This window comes from Hippocampus comes, unplaced genomic scaffold (assembly GCF_001891065.2).
Source record: "Hippocampus comes isolate QL1 unplaced genomic scaffold, H_comes_QL1_v1.1 scaffold322, whole genome shotgun sequence".
Lineage (NCBI taxonomy): Eukaryota > Metazoa > Chordata > Actinopteri > Syngnathiformes > Syngnathidae > Hippocampus > Hippocampus comes.
The window spans coordinates 357,547-374,266 of NW_017805137.1; the positions used below are offsets into that span (position 1 = coordinate 357,547).

At 43.0% G+C, this 16,720-nt stretch overlaps 1 protein-coding gene across 1 annotated transcript in view; it reads left to right on the forward strand.

The window, feature by feature from the left end:
* Positions 1–900: 900 nt before the first annotated feature.
* Positions 901–16,720, forward strand: part of LOC109514094 (rho GTPase-activating protein 29-like) — a 20,552-nt gene continuing 4,732 nt past the window's right edge. The window contains exons 1-6 of the mRNA XM_019866903.1: positions 901–1,212; positions 2,065–2,445; positions 13,976–14,119; positions 15,836–15,932; positions 16,200–16,272; positions 16,673–16,720. Coding sequence (XP_019722462.1) covers positions 2,157–2,445; positions 13,976–14,119; positions 15,836–15,932; positions 16,200–16,272; positions 16,673–16,720 — 651 coding nt within the window. The 5' untranslated portion in view covers positions 901–1,212; positions 2,065–2,156. The remainder of the gene's footprint in view (positions 1,213–2,064; positions 2,446–13,975; positions 14,120–15,835; positions 15,933–16,199; positions 16,273–16,672) is intronic.

A 16,720-nucleotide genomic window follows, 5' to 3' on the forward strand; every position in this document is an offset into this window, starting at 1 on the left:
AAGTAAATTTGCATAATTAAAGCGATCGAACGGTGGAATTTATCGTTTAAACGTGCTTTGATTTATTTCGTGGTGTCAGACTGTATTCAGCAATGTGTTTTAATTATAACTATTTTCCCTAAGGTGTATCAGAAACACGACTGGCAGCAATTTTGTCACAGCTTTTAAACCGAATCTAAAAGTAACACTACAGTACTGTGCCTGAAAGCCATTAAATCCAGGTTTTGGCATTGATTTGTAAATGTGTTACATCAGCAACATCACCTCACCCCTCCTATCCTTCATAAGCAGCACTTGTGAACTACTGCAGATGACATTCTTGTTGCTGATAAAAACAATGTGAGAGGTGGAATTTGATGTGGCAGCTTGAGACTGTTCTAATGTATTGAGACGTGTCAGCAAATCAGTGACACGAGGAACCGAAATCCGATTACAAAATCATGCAAATCTTGTCTTGTCCTACATTTACCGTTAGATGGCAGGCAAGTCAAAAGCGTTACTGTACTGCGTTTTACCACCTGAACGTTTACACAGTACTGTACTGTACAGTTTAAAATTCAAGCTTTAATATCTCCATTGTCTGTGTCCAGGAGCAGCGCAGTGTCAAGCTTGGGGGCAAGGACAATTTTATTTCCAATGTTTGAGTAAGGGAATTTTAACAATCATTTATCCGTAAAAAAACAGAAGTAAACGCCCCCCACCGACACACACATGCACACGCACACTTATGAATAAATATAAACAATACTTTTACACGGAGACTTCGAATATCCTTCAATATAACTAACGAAAGGAGTAATAAGCATTTCATGGTCCACGCTATGAAAAAGAATTCCAACGGATCGTCTTGGAGAGAGGAAATGCCCAGGACCAGACAGTTGGGATATAGCTGACGGATATATTGTGAAAATCATAACCGGATGTTGATATTATTTTACGATTGGCTTGACTATTCATACACGGAGTACCTGTTGTTATTGAAGAAGCACGCGCTCACATAAACACAGTCACACTCATTCACGGTAAAGATAACGTCACTCGTAAAAGGGGAGGCAAAGGCAAGTGCCCTCTGTTTAGACTCGAACAAGGACCGGACTGGGATACGTTCGAATTGCTTCGCTTCCTGTGGACTATGTTTTGTTTCATTCATTACTAACCCTGGACCGTCTTTTCGCGTTTTGGAACTTGCAATGTTTCCGGACTGTGCATCGGGTTCGTATATGCTCATATGATGAACTTCTAGTACTTCATCCATAAACGCTAAGTAACGTTTTCCAAATGTATCAAGCTTATTTGTTTTTGTATGCGCTATGCACACAAGAGAATCACATACTGTAACACTTTTTTTTTTTGCTTTAATTGATAGAATAGTGTGTAACATTGTTGTGACCCCGCGGCATTTTGCACGGACGTATGAAAGGATTCAGAATGCAATTCCCTATTTGTACGAACAATTCTCATCGTTCATGCCAAAATGTGACGAACTCTAGTGCAGCATGGACCACCAATACACGGACTAACACGAGACACAGAAGATTCAGACATTCGACTTCGCGTTGTTGACAAACGTATACCTTTATTTGTCAACGCTTCAGCAAATCTTAACACCCCTTAAAAGTAAATTTGCATAATGAAAGCGATCGAACGGTGGAATTTATCGTTTAAACGTGCTTTGATTTATTTCGTGGTGTCAGACTGTGTTCAGCAATGTGTTTTAATTATAACTATTTTCCCTAAGGTGTATCAGAAACACGACTGGCAGCAATTTTGTCACAGCTTTTAAACCGAATCTAAAAGTAACACTACAGTACTGTGCCTGAAAGCCATTAAATCCAGGTTTTGGCATTGATTTGTAAATGTGTTACATCAGCAACATCACCTCACCCCTCCTATCCTTCATAAGCAGCACTTGTGAACTACTGCAGATGACATTCTTGTTGCTGATAAAAACAATGTGACACCATGCAGGTTCTTTGTTCTGTTATTATAGTGAACATCTTTTGTTAAAACATGATCCCCCATGGACTATTATAACACTCAGTCTTGTTCACTCTTGCTTTGCAGAACCCTTGATCCTTATGGTACGCCTGTGTTCAGTTTGATTCTCGAGTAGAACCACGGGGGCACAAGCTTAAAGGCCTAAGGGCCAAGAAAGCATGCTTGGGGCCATGCTGCGCCAGAGTACCGGCGGAGGATCCGGAGGGGGTGGTGGCAGCGGAGGAGGAACCAAACTCCCTCTGGGCATCTCTCGATTTTCCAGCTCCAGTTCGAACACTGTCACTTTGGGCTCCTATGGGTCGGACAAGATGTCCAAGGGCCGCCCCATGCACTCACCCAATCTCGAAAGCTTCACCTCATACTCGAACTACATCATGCAGACGGTCAGCGATGTACGCAAATTTTCTGATGGGTTGATCCAGTTCAGAGGTGTTCTAGCCTCCAGAGGTATGTTCGGAAATTATGTCTTTACGAAATGTCTTTGCTTTTTGTATGTTCTCTTTTTTAGTAAATGTTACTATGTGTACTTTAAAAGTAAATACAGTGTCAGGCCATAGCCTTGTCTAATAGAAAAATTGAATTTGCTGCCATCTTTTGGCATAATAGGCTATTATCAACCCAATTATGCATATGTGTGTGTGTGTGTGTGTGTGTGTGGGGGGGGGGGTTGCTATGTGCTGGTCAATTACTTGCTGGTTTTTGCTATTGGCTTGAGGTCTCGCTCCCTGCCCCTGAACATTGTACTCAATTTTTCAGGTTATATTTTATTTACGTGAAGACTTACGGTCTATAGATCCATGACAGTGGTTACATTTCTGACCGCCCACGCAAAAAGTGAAATCCAAAATGTAATAATACTAATGAAACACAAAAATATTGTGCAAACAGTATTCAAGAATAGAGTAATAACACCTGTTAATGATAGTTTGGCAATTTACAAGGATTGTGAAAACTGAACTGTGATATTGTCAACCCAGTGTTGTGTACACACTGTTGCTTTCATCGTAAGACCTGCTTTGTCCTGTTGAGACCTTGGCTGCGGGGCCACTCAACTAACCTTATCTGTTTTATTTGGAGGTTATTGCCCTCCTATTGGTAATAAACCCAAGAAAATGTGCTGCTGACAAAGCATCGTGAATAAAGCACCGGTTTATGCATTTTCCACAAAAAAAAGTTGAGAGGCATTACAACTGAGTAGAAAATGCCATTTCCTTTTTCTGTCACTCGCACTATTTCTACCGTTGGGGCGGGATGGCTCAGCGGTAGAGCGATCATCTCCCAATCCAGAGTTGGCGGTTCAATCCCTGGCCATTGCGACCTTGTCGAAGTGTCCTTGAGCAAGATAGTGAACTCCTAATTGCTCCTGATGCTGCATCATCAGTAGTGACTGTAAAGCGCTTTGAGTACCTGAGGTATAAAAGCTCAGTGACAGCCCATTTATCATTACTGTGGCGCCTTAAAGAGAAAATGTGAAAGTTCCTTCGCTTTCACATTCAGGTGCATTGGAATTGTGTTCTTCCTTGGTCCTCTTACCAACCAACAAGTAACGAATTGACAGCAGCACTTGCTGTGTCATGATTGATAATGTGAGAGAGCCGAAAACGAATAAGTAGTTGCTCTCCTTTGACTGATTGTATAAAGTGTGAAGAGTCTGACGACCTGCCTCGACTGAGAGCAACAGACGCTTCTCAATGTAGAGAGACTTAGTCAAACAAAACGTAACTGCTTAAGGTGACAAATGTGACAAACCTTCTTAGCTAGACAGAAAGAAACCGGTTCATGATTGTTGCTCTGCTCGCTCCAACATATAATTGCTGTGAAGTAGGAGTGGTAGAAAAAAAAAGATTGTTTTCCTCCATAATCAGTCAGTATAAGTAGGCAGTTCTTAAATGCTGGAAGAAAGAAAAAAGTAACCGGGATGTGTAAAGGTCACCTTTAATTTGGTGCACATACATCACATAACAGAGCACCTTAGTGCAAGTAAGCAATGTTGTACAGTCCATGATCATCGCGGCATTTTTTTTTCACGGCATACAAGAATGTCCTAAGTATTTTGACGCAAATGAGAATGCATATGGACACACACAAGGCACTGTGCATTCTATCACTCATGCACAGCAATCATGCCACAGCGTCTTGAGAGAAGAGCAACGGGATGATTTTCTTAAAAAAAAAAAAAAAGAAACATTTGTGACTTAATGCTGCAAAATCATTTTTTAAATATTGGCCAAAAGAAATGAATTCACCTGTCAAGCTTCAAATTGAAATGCCTTGGTTATATAAGAAAACTTGTTCCGTAAACATGGGCTCAGTGACGCAGAGGCGGACACTTATAGTAGATGCCAACATGTGACCGAGTATTCTCGTTGGGGCGTGTTTTAGCTAAATACAGGAAAAGACAGATTTGACGAGCCTGATTTGGATTTGGTTGTTGTGGGGGGGAAAAAACATGTGCCAATGTGCCTTGATAACATGACAAAAGTCTTGGGGAAAAAAAATCTAAACGAAGAACGCTCATTGTCTAGGCACGGGTATGATATTTGTATAGCGGATTAATTGATTTTTGTTGAGTGATTGTCGATGAAGCCTGTCTTGAAGCAATCGGGAATGCACTACTTGTCTGCAAGCATCAGAGCCACTGTTGATTCAGTGCCGTCTGAAGAAGGCCATCAAAAAGTCAGCGACTCTAAGAACAGCTCCATCCAAGCGGATCACGGCAACGGCAGCGTTATTCTGGTCCGTGCGCCACTGGTGTTGAAGCAGGACTTGACACATAAATTGTGCCACAAGCTAAATGCAGTTGTCGAGGTTTGTCACCTTGTCCAAAATAGCATATGGCGTGGCTGTTTAATTGTATTTTATTTTAGCTGCAGTCATCGAGGAGCAACGTTTCATTTTGTTCTCATTTCAGTGGGAAGACGTACACAATGCGTCATTGTTTAGGTTTAGTATGGATACTCGGAGACAGCTAACAGATCGCTGGGAGTCACTGACTTGCATTGTGATGGAAGTGATTTAAAGCCCTCTTTAATTTATGGCCATATTGTCCGCATGCCGCATCACTAAAGTTCAAACCTTTCATTGCTGCGGTCACTCACTAAAAGTGAAAAAAAAAAAAAAACCCTCGCAGCACTCCCCTTCCTCCTCCGTTTACCACCCAGTGCCAAGCAATACTCGGCTTTTGCTCTGAATTCACAGTCAGTGACATGAGTGTGACACCCATTGTCCCCAGCGGCATCCCCACACTCACACACTCCTGCAAAGCAGCGGCATTTTGCGCAAAGTGATCCTTTCCCAAGTCCAGAATAGCTGTGGCCTGTGAGAATGATCCCCGAAGGGGTTTCCTCAGCCAAGTTCTCCAAATAAGACATTTGGACTTTGTTTTGATTAGTGGTGCATCCTTAGATGGTTATTACTGCATGGTGGAGCGTGTGGCCACAGCCGGTGACGTACGCATGACTTCTTTCTGTCTTCAGAAGTTGTTTATGTGACTCAACTGGTGTCAGGTCAGAGTCGAAGACTCGCCCACCACCAGCTGCCGCTGCGTTGTGGATATTTTCATTCTTTTGGAAGGTTGACCTCGTCCGCTGCACACTTGTGAAGGACATGTCAGTAATTGGAGGAGATTATTATTTCGAGGTTGGTCCTCACTGGGGTCACTGAGGACATCATGAGACCTTATGAGCCGTGGGGGTGGTCTCTCTGGTCCTTTTGTATGTCATGGTGAATAGGCACTCGAAAGCACTTTGTCATATTAGAGGAGCAAACCTTTGGCCGCAGCTGGGCGTTACCCAACCCAAAGGATATTTATATTTCTTTCAAATCCAGTGCAGATTTGCTGTTGAGGGTGTCAGCCAGGGCGTGTTGTCTCCAAGGCTACTTGTTTTAGTAAGACAGGTGTGTCTTCTGCGTTTGCACCATCGAGCTCTGCCAAGCAGAATGATGGCCAATTTTTGTGTCAACCGCACAGGCATAAAAAGTGAACCAGCCAGCACTGATAATGGAAAGTAAATAGCAGGGTGTTGGTTTCAAGTACTTTTCCTCCCATTTTATCAAACAACAGGCAAATGTGACGCAAATCTTTTTTTTTTTTTTTTTTTTTTTTTTTTTACACAGGCATAAAAAGTGAACCAGCCAGCACTGACAATGGAAAGTAAAGAGCAGGGTGTTGGTTTCAAGTAGTTTTCCTCCCCTTTTATCAAACAACAGGCAAATGTGACACAAATCTTTTTTTTTTTTGCTCATATGTGACCTGTATTATGTATTATTTTTTCCCCCCAATGACAGTCTGAGCGGCTCAATTGCATTATTTTTCCCTCCCAAATCCAACCGAGCTCACTTTCATCTGTAGTCCCAGATTGGATACGTGTCAGATTTTTCGCAAATAGAGCCAAGTCAAAATGTAGCTTTAGTGCATTATAATCACGCCTTAAAACATTTATGCCATTTAAATGCAGTACATTCATATTGAGCTGAAACTGGCTCAGGTTAATTGCTCTTCTCCAGAGGAATCCTGTCAGTGGCACGTCAAGTTTTGAATGCTGTGATCAGCTGAGTGTTCTTTAAAAAATGAAAAAAATGAACCTTTGATCCTGTTAAATGCCATCATTTGTCAAAGTTTCATATGTCAGTGTACAGTATGTGCATGACTCACCCCTTCCCCTATGTCAACTGAACTATTTGCTCTGAGTCATGAGGAATCTTTAGTTAATAATTATCTTCACCTCAGGTGTTGCATCATGAACATGGGAACACACCATAGCTGCATTGTGAGCAATCGTTTAGCTAGGTTCGATTTGTCTGAAATACTTTTTGCGTAGTCTTGTTTTGTTTGTATCTTGCTGGTTTTTGTCGTTGTTTTTTTTGGGGGGGGCGGGGGGCATTCTGTAATTACAGTTAAGCATTCTGGGAAACTCTGGGGTCGGTCCTCAGCGAAAGCCTAAAAATGTTTTCAGTGATTTGCTTGCAAATTTAGCCCTACTTGGACTTTTCAGCAACCATTCCAGACTTTCTTTAAAGGCTCTAACTCTCCTCTGTTTAGACAGACTATCCCGCTGGGCTTTCTGGGATCAGCTGTAAAGTCCTCCAAGTAGCTTCTTGCCTCCAACAAGTTCCTTTTATGGTTCTAACGTGCTTGTATTTAAAGCCCAGTGTAAACCATCTAAATTGTCCTTTCTTTCCAATGTGGTAAAAAAAAAATTATATGTATCATCTCTTATGCATCAAGATACTTGGATTCTCTTGGATGGTCAAAGAATATCGTCTCTATTTAATCATAGTGAATACGAATCTTGCTCACTAAGCTGCCTAAAAGGATTTATTACATTACCTTAATTGCCTCTTGTTTGAATCTACTGCTCGTTATAAACCGATGCTGTGCTTGAATTGGATTTTAAGGGGGTGGGTGGTGGGGGGGATTAATGTCCACTGTTTTGAGACATCTGGCAGTCCTCTTATCCTTTTTGTCTTTTTAAAAGGAAACCTGCACGAAGCACCACAGGCTTCAACTCACAATTATTGTGTAATGCACAAGGTGCACAATGGCGGCACCTTGTATTCAGGTGGCAAAGAAATGCTCACGTGTCAAGTTTAATAGCCCTGACCTGCACCGCACCTGATTTGTTAGCTGTTTTCAGTTGGGAACCCGAGCGAACATCCTCTCCGTGTCTTTCTTTCCTTCCCCCCTGAGAAAGATTTACAGTTATGGGTGCTCTATTTTTCCCAAAGCAGCAATCTGCAACACATTTCAATGTGATCCAGGATTCCCACACTTGAGACTTGACAGATAAGGATCTCTGCTAAAGGGCTGCACATGTTTTGAAACTTCATATTCAGGTCCCCAGATTCATATTCGTGCCCAACGTTAAGTCTCATGCAAATTGCAGTCTAACTGCGCATGGGTGGAGTTTTCTTTCTTTTGGTATTTTCGTAGACGGGTGCACTTAGAAATGGGCGTATGCACGTTGTGGGAATAAACACAGACAACTTGATCCCCGTCCAATTCAAGCGTCCTCTATCATCCGTTTAAATTAAGCGCAGGTGAAGCAGAACTGACTGGCTCGCCGGAGTCAATCCGGGAGATCGGCAGGGGCCAACGACGTTTATAAGGAACTGCAAAACATCTACACTTGTGGATGATGTCAAGTTGTCTGCTAAAAAGCGGGCACTTGTAGACTGCTTTGCGCTCTCGATCACACAGCTGTCTAAAGTGCTGTAAATGTCTTTCTCTTTTGGATGATGAAATATTAATGGATGAAAAAGCATGCCGTTTTTGCGGTCTCCTGCGAAGGATTCCGCATGACGCCAGCGGTACTTGACCCATGTGGAAATGTCAACAGAATAACCCTTTTCCTGGAGGTATTCGCATTTTTAAACAGGGGCGTCAGTTTGATCATTCCGTATCATCTTAAGTAGCTGCTGAATTTGTGGCTTCTGTCCCAGTTTTGAATTGAAACCAACCACAATTTAGGCACAAGAAGTCAGCAATGTGCATCTTCAAATTTGATAAAACTACTTTGACTGCTACATTTATCTTGTGTCTTCCTATGGACTGACGAATCTCAAGGCTTTTTATAGATCCTGTAATGTTGTAACACTTTCTCCAGTCATTCACGCTAACAGTTCCTAATTGTGGGATTCTGTGTGTTGCATGGGTCATTTTGGGCAATGCTTTTTGAAAATAGAAAACTGATAACCGGAGTCTGCTTCGTGTGCCGCAGGGCAGCCGTAAACAACACCTCCGACCTCGTTGAATTAATTGGACTCACGGTTGGCTGACTCCCAATTCCCGATTAGCTCTTGAAGTCATTCACCTCAGGGGTCACATACTTTTTCCACCTTGCACAGTAAACGTGTCCAATTAAAACATGACCTCAGATGGCTGTTTGTTAGTCATAGCAGACTGCATTTGTCTATTGCTGTAAGATGGAGCTCATATCAGCATAATGTAAAAATCAAGGTGATCCCACATAATTCACATAGATTTTCTTGCTACTTTATAGAAATATGGAAGCGAATAATTGAACCATTTTCCCTGTCAGATGATATTCACGTGCATGTTTGCATGTTGCAAGGGCAGCCCGACACTGGTTATGAGATATGAAAAGCCAGTCAACTTGATAGGGAAGGGGACGGAAGGACAACTGGACACACTCGTCCAGCGCTACTTTGAATTTGTTCAGGAACGTTGTTGTTGTTGTACTACTGTGGGAAGAAGAGAGCCTGGCCAACTGGAGTCCATCATGTCTTGTGAGAGTCAAATGAGGTCTCGCTGGACTGTGGAAAGGCAACAGAGGAAATTGGGTCCATTGATGTGTGAATGAACATGCCAAGCCATGCGGCCTAGGAGCAACAATGCCCGCAATCACTCTTGATTTTCTCCAAGGCTTCATGCATTCTTCAGAAAGAGAAGACTCTCAATGAGTAACATTTTACCCCGTAGGTATCCGAGGTTAGAAGGTAGGCTTTCAAGTTCACAAAGCCCATTCACTCACGGTCAGGATGACAGTAAAGCCAAATAGCCTCCCTTTGTGTTGAGATTCGACCCTTCACTTCCTTCTCATGCCCATTGACAGGTGCACTAAAAAGGGGGCCGTCTTCGCCTCCTGGCCTGCTGATGTTCCTTTGCGTACAATACACATTGTGGAGAACAAACGTCGGCTTTTAGCGCCAACGCTTGACCAGTTTGGCTGGCAGATCAAGGTTGCGCAGTCGGGGTGGGGGGTGGGTCTGTGTTTCTCTTCAAGAAAAGATAGAGCGTAGTTGGAATGCCAGCTTTCATGGCTTTGCATCAAAAGTTGTTGAGGTGGTAATGTGGGGGATGTCAAAGCCATATCTGTCTTTCCTCACGGCCCGCGAGCAAAACGGTGTTGTGGGGCGGGGGAGGGGGGCACATTCTTCAATTGAAACCGACTGTCACATTTCGATGCTAGCAATGCGACATGCAAAACAAGAATGACAAACATCAACAAACCGATCCTGGGAGATGAACATCCTCTGGTCACTCTTGGGTGATGTAATATCATTTGGTTTGCTGCTCTAAAAGCCAACAAGCTTGAAAATGGGTGTCACCAGCTAAATCTGACTCCTCCGTGTAGGTCGCTGCAGCTCCCTTTACAAACACTTTTAATCATTGCAAAAGAAAAAAGAAAAAAAAAGTGAAGCAATGAAGTCACAGTCTTTATGTGTGTGATCTACCGAGTAGTTTGCAGACAAGAGAAAGAACGAACAGTTAGTTACAGATGCACTGGCCACCCATTTCAATGAATCTATCTTTGTGCTAAAGGTGAAGTGGCCCACTTTGAAACACCTCCTTCATAAATATTTCATAATTAGCAAGGATATCCTTTTCTATCTTCCTGGGTAATTTTGGGGGGATGTGGTTGTATGTTGAGGCAAATCGCAAAATAATCTATCCATGTAGCAAATCATTTCAAATTTTTGACTCTTTCGACTTTCAATCGTTTTGGTTGAGCATTGTAATTAGTTACGAGCCCACCTATGCCGCGGCTCGCCTGCGCGCGATCCGTATTTGGAAGGCGTAGTTGTGACACGATAAGTGATTTCACGCTGTCTTTGTGGCAAGCAGCACCATGGCCCACTCTCAGGTGTCTTGAACCATCAAGAATACGACTCGTGATTTGCAGTGCATAATTGAGCAGAGCTCGGGTCTCAGCGAATGGAATGTTGCCAAGTCATATTGTCTCAGGCACTCCCGGCTCAATGATGCAACGTCCCTAATTAGTAATTCCCCGGCTTCCTCATGTGGTTGTGCATTCTACTGTGATTCCGCTGCCATCTTCTTGTGTGGTGGAATGCATGAGAAAATGCAGAGAATATTTAGTGGGATGGAGTCATCAACTGCAAAGATCATTTTCTAGTGATACTTGGTGCCTGAAAGATATGGCTGATATCTGGAGATTACGGCTTGGTCAAGTATGAGGGTTTGGGAGACAGCTCTTACCATTCTGTGTTTTATAGCGTACTGCATAATTCCTGACTTTAGAAATTTTTTCGCGAAAGCCGGCCGGGGAGAGCTTTCGGAATGTTTTATTATGAAGGTGTCGTTTTGATGGTGAATGATCTGAGAATGTTTTCATTATGGCTCCCCGCGCCCCTTGCTGCAACTGCCATCCCCACGACCAAACAAGAGGCTGGAATGTTGGGTTTCCATGACGCTAATGAAGTAAAAGCCTGGCAATGTGTTTCTGGCAGCCTGCGAGGAGCTCCTGATCCGCGGCCTCCTTCTCATCAGGCTCAAGGTCTGATCCCTCCATCGCTTTCATTCACCAGGCCTTATTATGCCCTGGAATGTCTCTCACTCCTTCTCTCATAGCGGGGATGTGCTGTGCAGGGGTAAAGTTGGGACAAATCCCAATGGAAGAGAACTACCCCAAATCACGTACAACCCCCTTCTCCTTTCATATTTTCCCTCCCGTGCTCTCCACCACTCCTCCCCTGTCATGCCTTACCATCCTCCCACCAAAAACCATCAGACCGTGAACAAAGACTGACACACAGACACACACACTCACACGCACACATATATTCATATAATTTATTGTTCCATAAATGCTTCATGTGGTCAAGTCCACGAGGTGACCTGTCTGACTGTTTACTATTGGCCCCAGGGACAATACAGTTTCGTTTTGTTTTCTGCTCTCAAACATGTCTGTTCTTCAAACTCTGGTTTTCCCTGTCGACTGTGGACAGAAGGTTCTTCCCAGAACTTCTCTTAAAACTGAACATCCTCTCTTTAAAACAAGAACGCCGCTGCCAAATCTCAATTTGTGTTTGTCAGATATGCCTTGAACAGACTCTTCCTGGTGGGAACCGGCTGTCTACGCATTGTGAGAAGCAGCACTGGGGTTAAATAATCGGTCTTTTTACTTGATGCCTTCCCTTCGCTGTGCCGGTCCACACGGCCATAATGTCGTGCTAATTAGCCTCAATTTGGGACGGTCCAATAGGCTAACACATCTGCTATTGTCGGTTGCAGCGCATGGGACCCTTTTAAAGGAAACCTCTCGATCTTGTGGGCATTCATGGCTGAGGGTCGTCCATAATCAACCTCAAAGTTTATGCCTCCTTTCCTGGGGATGCGGTTCAATGAATGAATGGGTTCGAAAGCCTGTGCCAAGATGACGCGAGCTAGTTGGTCATTTTTAACCGGAATGTCCGTCTATCTGAACTGACTACGAACAATAAAGGGCACAGAGGTTGAAGCGGCTTGTCAAAGACTTCGAAACATTGCGCCTGCGCACTTTATTTGAATGGAAGGTTGATACTGTAGCTGCCCTAAATGAACGGCACTGGTCTTCTGCCAAAGTATGTTCTAAAAAGGTTCTGTTATTTTAACCAGGCAAATTTTAATGCTAAAATATCATCCTCATCCATGGTGTTTTATAAAGTCCCCCCCAAGCACGCGAATTGAGAAACAGCTACTGAAATGGTGAGAAACAGCTCTTACGGTACGTCCCCGCAACTCAGTCTTTGCACGTTTTCAGCAATTACCTTCAAACGTACGTGTGATGTATTTTAGAAAAAAAAAAAACCCAGTGTGAATTGACTTTGCAGGATCTTTGATTGATGTCTTTGATGCTTCACTTGTTTTTTTTGTTGCAGCAGCCGTCTTTGTGTCGTTTTTCCGGTAAACCTGGGTTACCTTGTGGTGGGAACTTGGCACATACTGTTTAGTTGGCTTGATTTTTCGGATCACCACAGAAAGCATTGTCAATATGTCCACGTCGACCCAGCTGTATTAGCCCCGCTGGTTGCACTATTTGTCCCACTCCAAAAAGAGAGCTAATGAATAAAAGGAAAAATGGGCGACGGCTAAAGTCTTTCTGATCCCCATCTCCATGAGGAGATAATCCCGGCGTGATCATCAGCGCAAATGTGGCTTTGGGCTGTCAGTGGGATGTGGTTTTGTTGGGGGGGGAACAGGACAGGGGGGCAGAAAAGTGGACTGTAAGCAACCCGCCTGTGGTTGCGTAACACGAATGTTGTGGTTTCCAAAAATATCAAGAAATGCATATCAGTAAACTGCATTTTTTTTTTTTTTTATCAAAACATATTTTAGAGGAGATCCATTTTGTAGAGTACATGACAGAACAGTACAAAGCAAGCTGCCAGTTGTGCCTTCTATACACAGACATGAGCTTTGTTCTTTGAGCTTGCCGACTTGATGGCACAACATCAATTCCCACCCTTCTTCACAGGCTGTGTTTTTGAACTTTCTTACCTCATCATTTCTGTTTAAAAAGGGGCTCCTGATTAACAGACTTGCAAACTTCTGTCGTGTAGTGCGATCACAGTAGATTGTGGCTGTTTATGCACTTGGCTTTCAGGTATGAGTTCTCTTTGTAGGTTCCCGAGCGGAGTGCAATCCCACTGCCAGCCTTGCTTTATGTCCTTGTTGCCTAGACAGGCCATTGACTGCTTTAGTGTTGACCACAACCGCTGTGAACGGACGGTCGTTGTCTGACGTGGCTGCCATGGCCACCCTTTAAACCAGCAAAGGCGGAATGTTATGTAGTGACCCTGTTGGCAGTAGGATTTGTTTGTCGGAAGGCTGGTTCGTAATTTTCTGCACTCTTGATCAATTTATCAGGGGGAATCCCCAATCGTCACTGTCTTGTCATGCTTCCTGGTTAAGGATTTTTTTTTTTTGTCCACGCTTTTGCCGAGCAACATAACAACTTTCACTTGTTTTATGACTGCCAGAGCGGCCCCTAGCCAGTGTACCAGCATATTACGTTCAATCCTGTATAAATCCATCGTACGTTTACTTCAAAAAGGGATGAATGTTGACTCATGAGTCAAATCGTGCTGTCTTTCAATTGCTCTTCACATTTCCGACACCACGGTCAAGATATTCAGGTCACACGTAGGACTAGTTTGTCAGATGAATTCAAGCGCTTAGCCTGTAGGACCACCAGAAAGCTTCTTGAACTCTCCCAACTTTGTGACCTCACAGAGCACCAAGCTTGCCTGCACAAAGCAATCCACGAACGTCTCGGGGAGATGCTGGCATCCCTGATGACATTCATCAGCAAACACCAGACCCTCAACTCGGTTGACATTCTCAGTTCAGTTGGGACTGTCATCACTTCAGTGAAAGGTAAGTTGTGATGTCTTGGTAACCCCACCAACTCTTTTTAACAATACAAGCCAGAAATTTAGTTGTTTTTCTATGGTGGTAATTGTATTTCTTGATTCACAAAAGAAGAAAATGATCTGCCATTTTGCTTATTTGTCATGTGATACTGGTCTGCATGCATGTGCTATATATTCTGCCACTAGGGGGGCTGAGATAGTTTACTTCTCTCTGAAAAGAAATGAAATGTCAACTAAAAAGAACATACAGACACAAATCCAATCAAGCAAAAAGTTGTTGAGGGGGATCCTTTGTATGATCATCTTTATGTTCTTGAGAATAGGCTAGATATAAGGCATGTGCCGTTTGATAATAATCCTCAATTTCCAAATACATTTGCCCCGTTTTACCATTTTTTTTAATATGAGCAATTTGTTGTGATTTGTGGTACCTGATAGAGCAACAAAATATGAGCAATTTGGCATATTTGTTGTGATTTGTGGTACCTGATAGAGCAACAACAAGGCATCATTTGGTTGCCTCCCCTTCATGTTTTTGGTCAAATTCCTACCCAGATACCCGAATTCAATCTGAGTTGTGTGTGCGAGAGTGTTGTGCTTTTCCACTCAAACAATACCATTTTTTCTCAATGATGTAACTTCCGCATTTGGACCACTGGTTGGGGCCTGTGCGAGCACTGGCATTGTATTCCAACAAGGCTCAGGATGTCCTGTTGAGGGGTTAGGGGTTGGACAGAAGCAGAGACGATGCGAGAGCCTAAGTGAGTTGCGTGCGTTCACTGGTGACAACCCCACGGCTCATTGGACATTCCAAGAGAATTGTTGGACCGAATCTACAAGTCAGACCATACTTTCTGGCCCTTTTAATTTTTTTTTAATTTTTATTTTTTGAGACACTACACAATTTTGCTTGCGGAGGATTATACGACCAGACCCATTTGAGAGGAATGTATACGTGATCGTCGTAATATATCAAAATAGGATTGTCCATTGAACAGGACCAAGGTTGAGGCGGGTGGGGGCAAAAAAAAAAAAAATACTACATTCCAGGTATGTATAGCTTTTCAGGGCTCAGGTGTCTTTGACATCTATTTGTTACAAAACGTGTCTTGGCATTTGGTGCGATCGATGGATGTCATGTTGTCTGAAGCTTCCTTCACAGGTTTCAGAAAAGCATTCGTTTTTCGTTTGTCACCAAACTAGCATCGTTTCCCTGCTTTCTTGGAGCAAATTTCAGGAGAATTTGGTTGGTTTGAGTCTTGAACTCTAGAAATATCCACTGTTCCAAAGGAAGGAAAGACAGAGTTTCCTCAAGCAAGTGGCGGAACAGCCAGTTACATCACTGATTTATTACGCTTGCTTTCTGAGCATCTAGTTTGTTTTTTTCTCTGCACGGTCAGGACAGGAAGGTTATTGTGAAGACTGATTACCACCATATTTACATTGGTGTTTTTCCCCCATTCTGTCTTCAGTCATCACCGTGTTTTGACTTGCCGCAGGAAACTACTGGATTTCCAGATTACAGCCCATTTATATACACTTGCAATCTTGGTTTACCCTTTCTGTGCCGACACACAAAGTTTGTTTATGCGGTTCTGTTATTTTGAGACAGCAATGTTCAGCATAGTCTATTTTGTGCACGCAAAAACAGTGATTCTTGATTAAATTTGCTGAATGTATGTTACGGCTGGAAGCCTGACTTCTCATTTCCATTTGACAGGAGTGAATTTTGAGCAGGTGAATGAAGAGAACAAGCAGAGTCTTTTGAGAGACATCTACTCTGCAATCGACAAATTGGCATTCACGGTTGGCGATGTGTAGGTATCATGATGATCATTCCACATGACGAGACGATGTAGATAATTCTAATTTTAAGATGTAACATTTTTTTTTTTTCCATTTGACAGGAGTGAATTTTGAGCAGGTGAATGAAGAGAACAAGCAGAGTCTTTTGAGAGACATCTACTCTGCAATCGACAAATTGGCATTCACGGTTGGCGATGTGTAGGTATCATGATGATCATTCCACATGACGAGACGATGTAGATAATTCTAATTTTAAGATGTAACATTTTTTTTTCCAGTGTGTCTGACTTCCTTATGGGAGATGTAGAGAATGGATCAGTGTTAGGGCTCCCCCTAACTAAGACGCGCGGGGTAAGTGGCGTACAGAATGATATGGGTAGCAGTGAACGTCACCCGCAATCAGATGCTTGGAATTACTTCTGCACAATAGGCATCAAAGGGGACGAGTGAAATTTCGAGTGGGTTATTTGCACAAAGTTCATGCATCCACAGGCCCATTAAAACCAGGATGTGCCCTACTGGCCTGAATTGTCAAGCTCAATGGTCTGAAGAATCGGGGGCAGAGTTGAGTTCATTGGGGTCGCATACGTAAATAGGATGTTGTTCTTGACAACTCAAAATGATATATCAATAGCATGTTTACTTGCAACCCCGCTGTGCCTACCTACCGCCCGTGCCATTTGGTTGGCCGAAGACGTCGTGTCGTTATGTTGTTATTGTATTTTTATTTTTCATTTTCATCTGGTTTCAGTCTTTTGACAACCTGCCCGTGGAATCTGGAGGATCCGGCTCTGAGAAA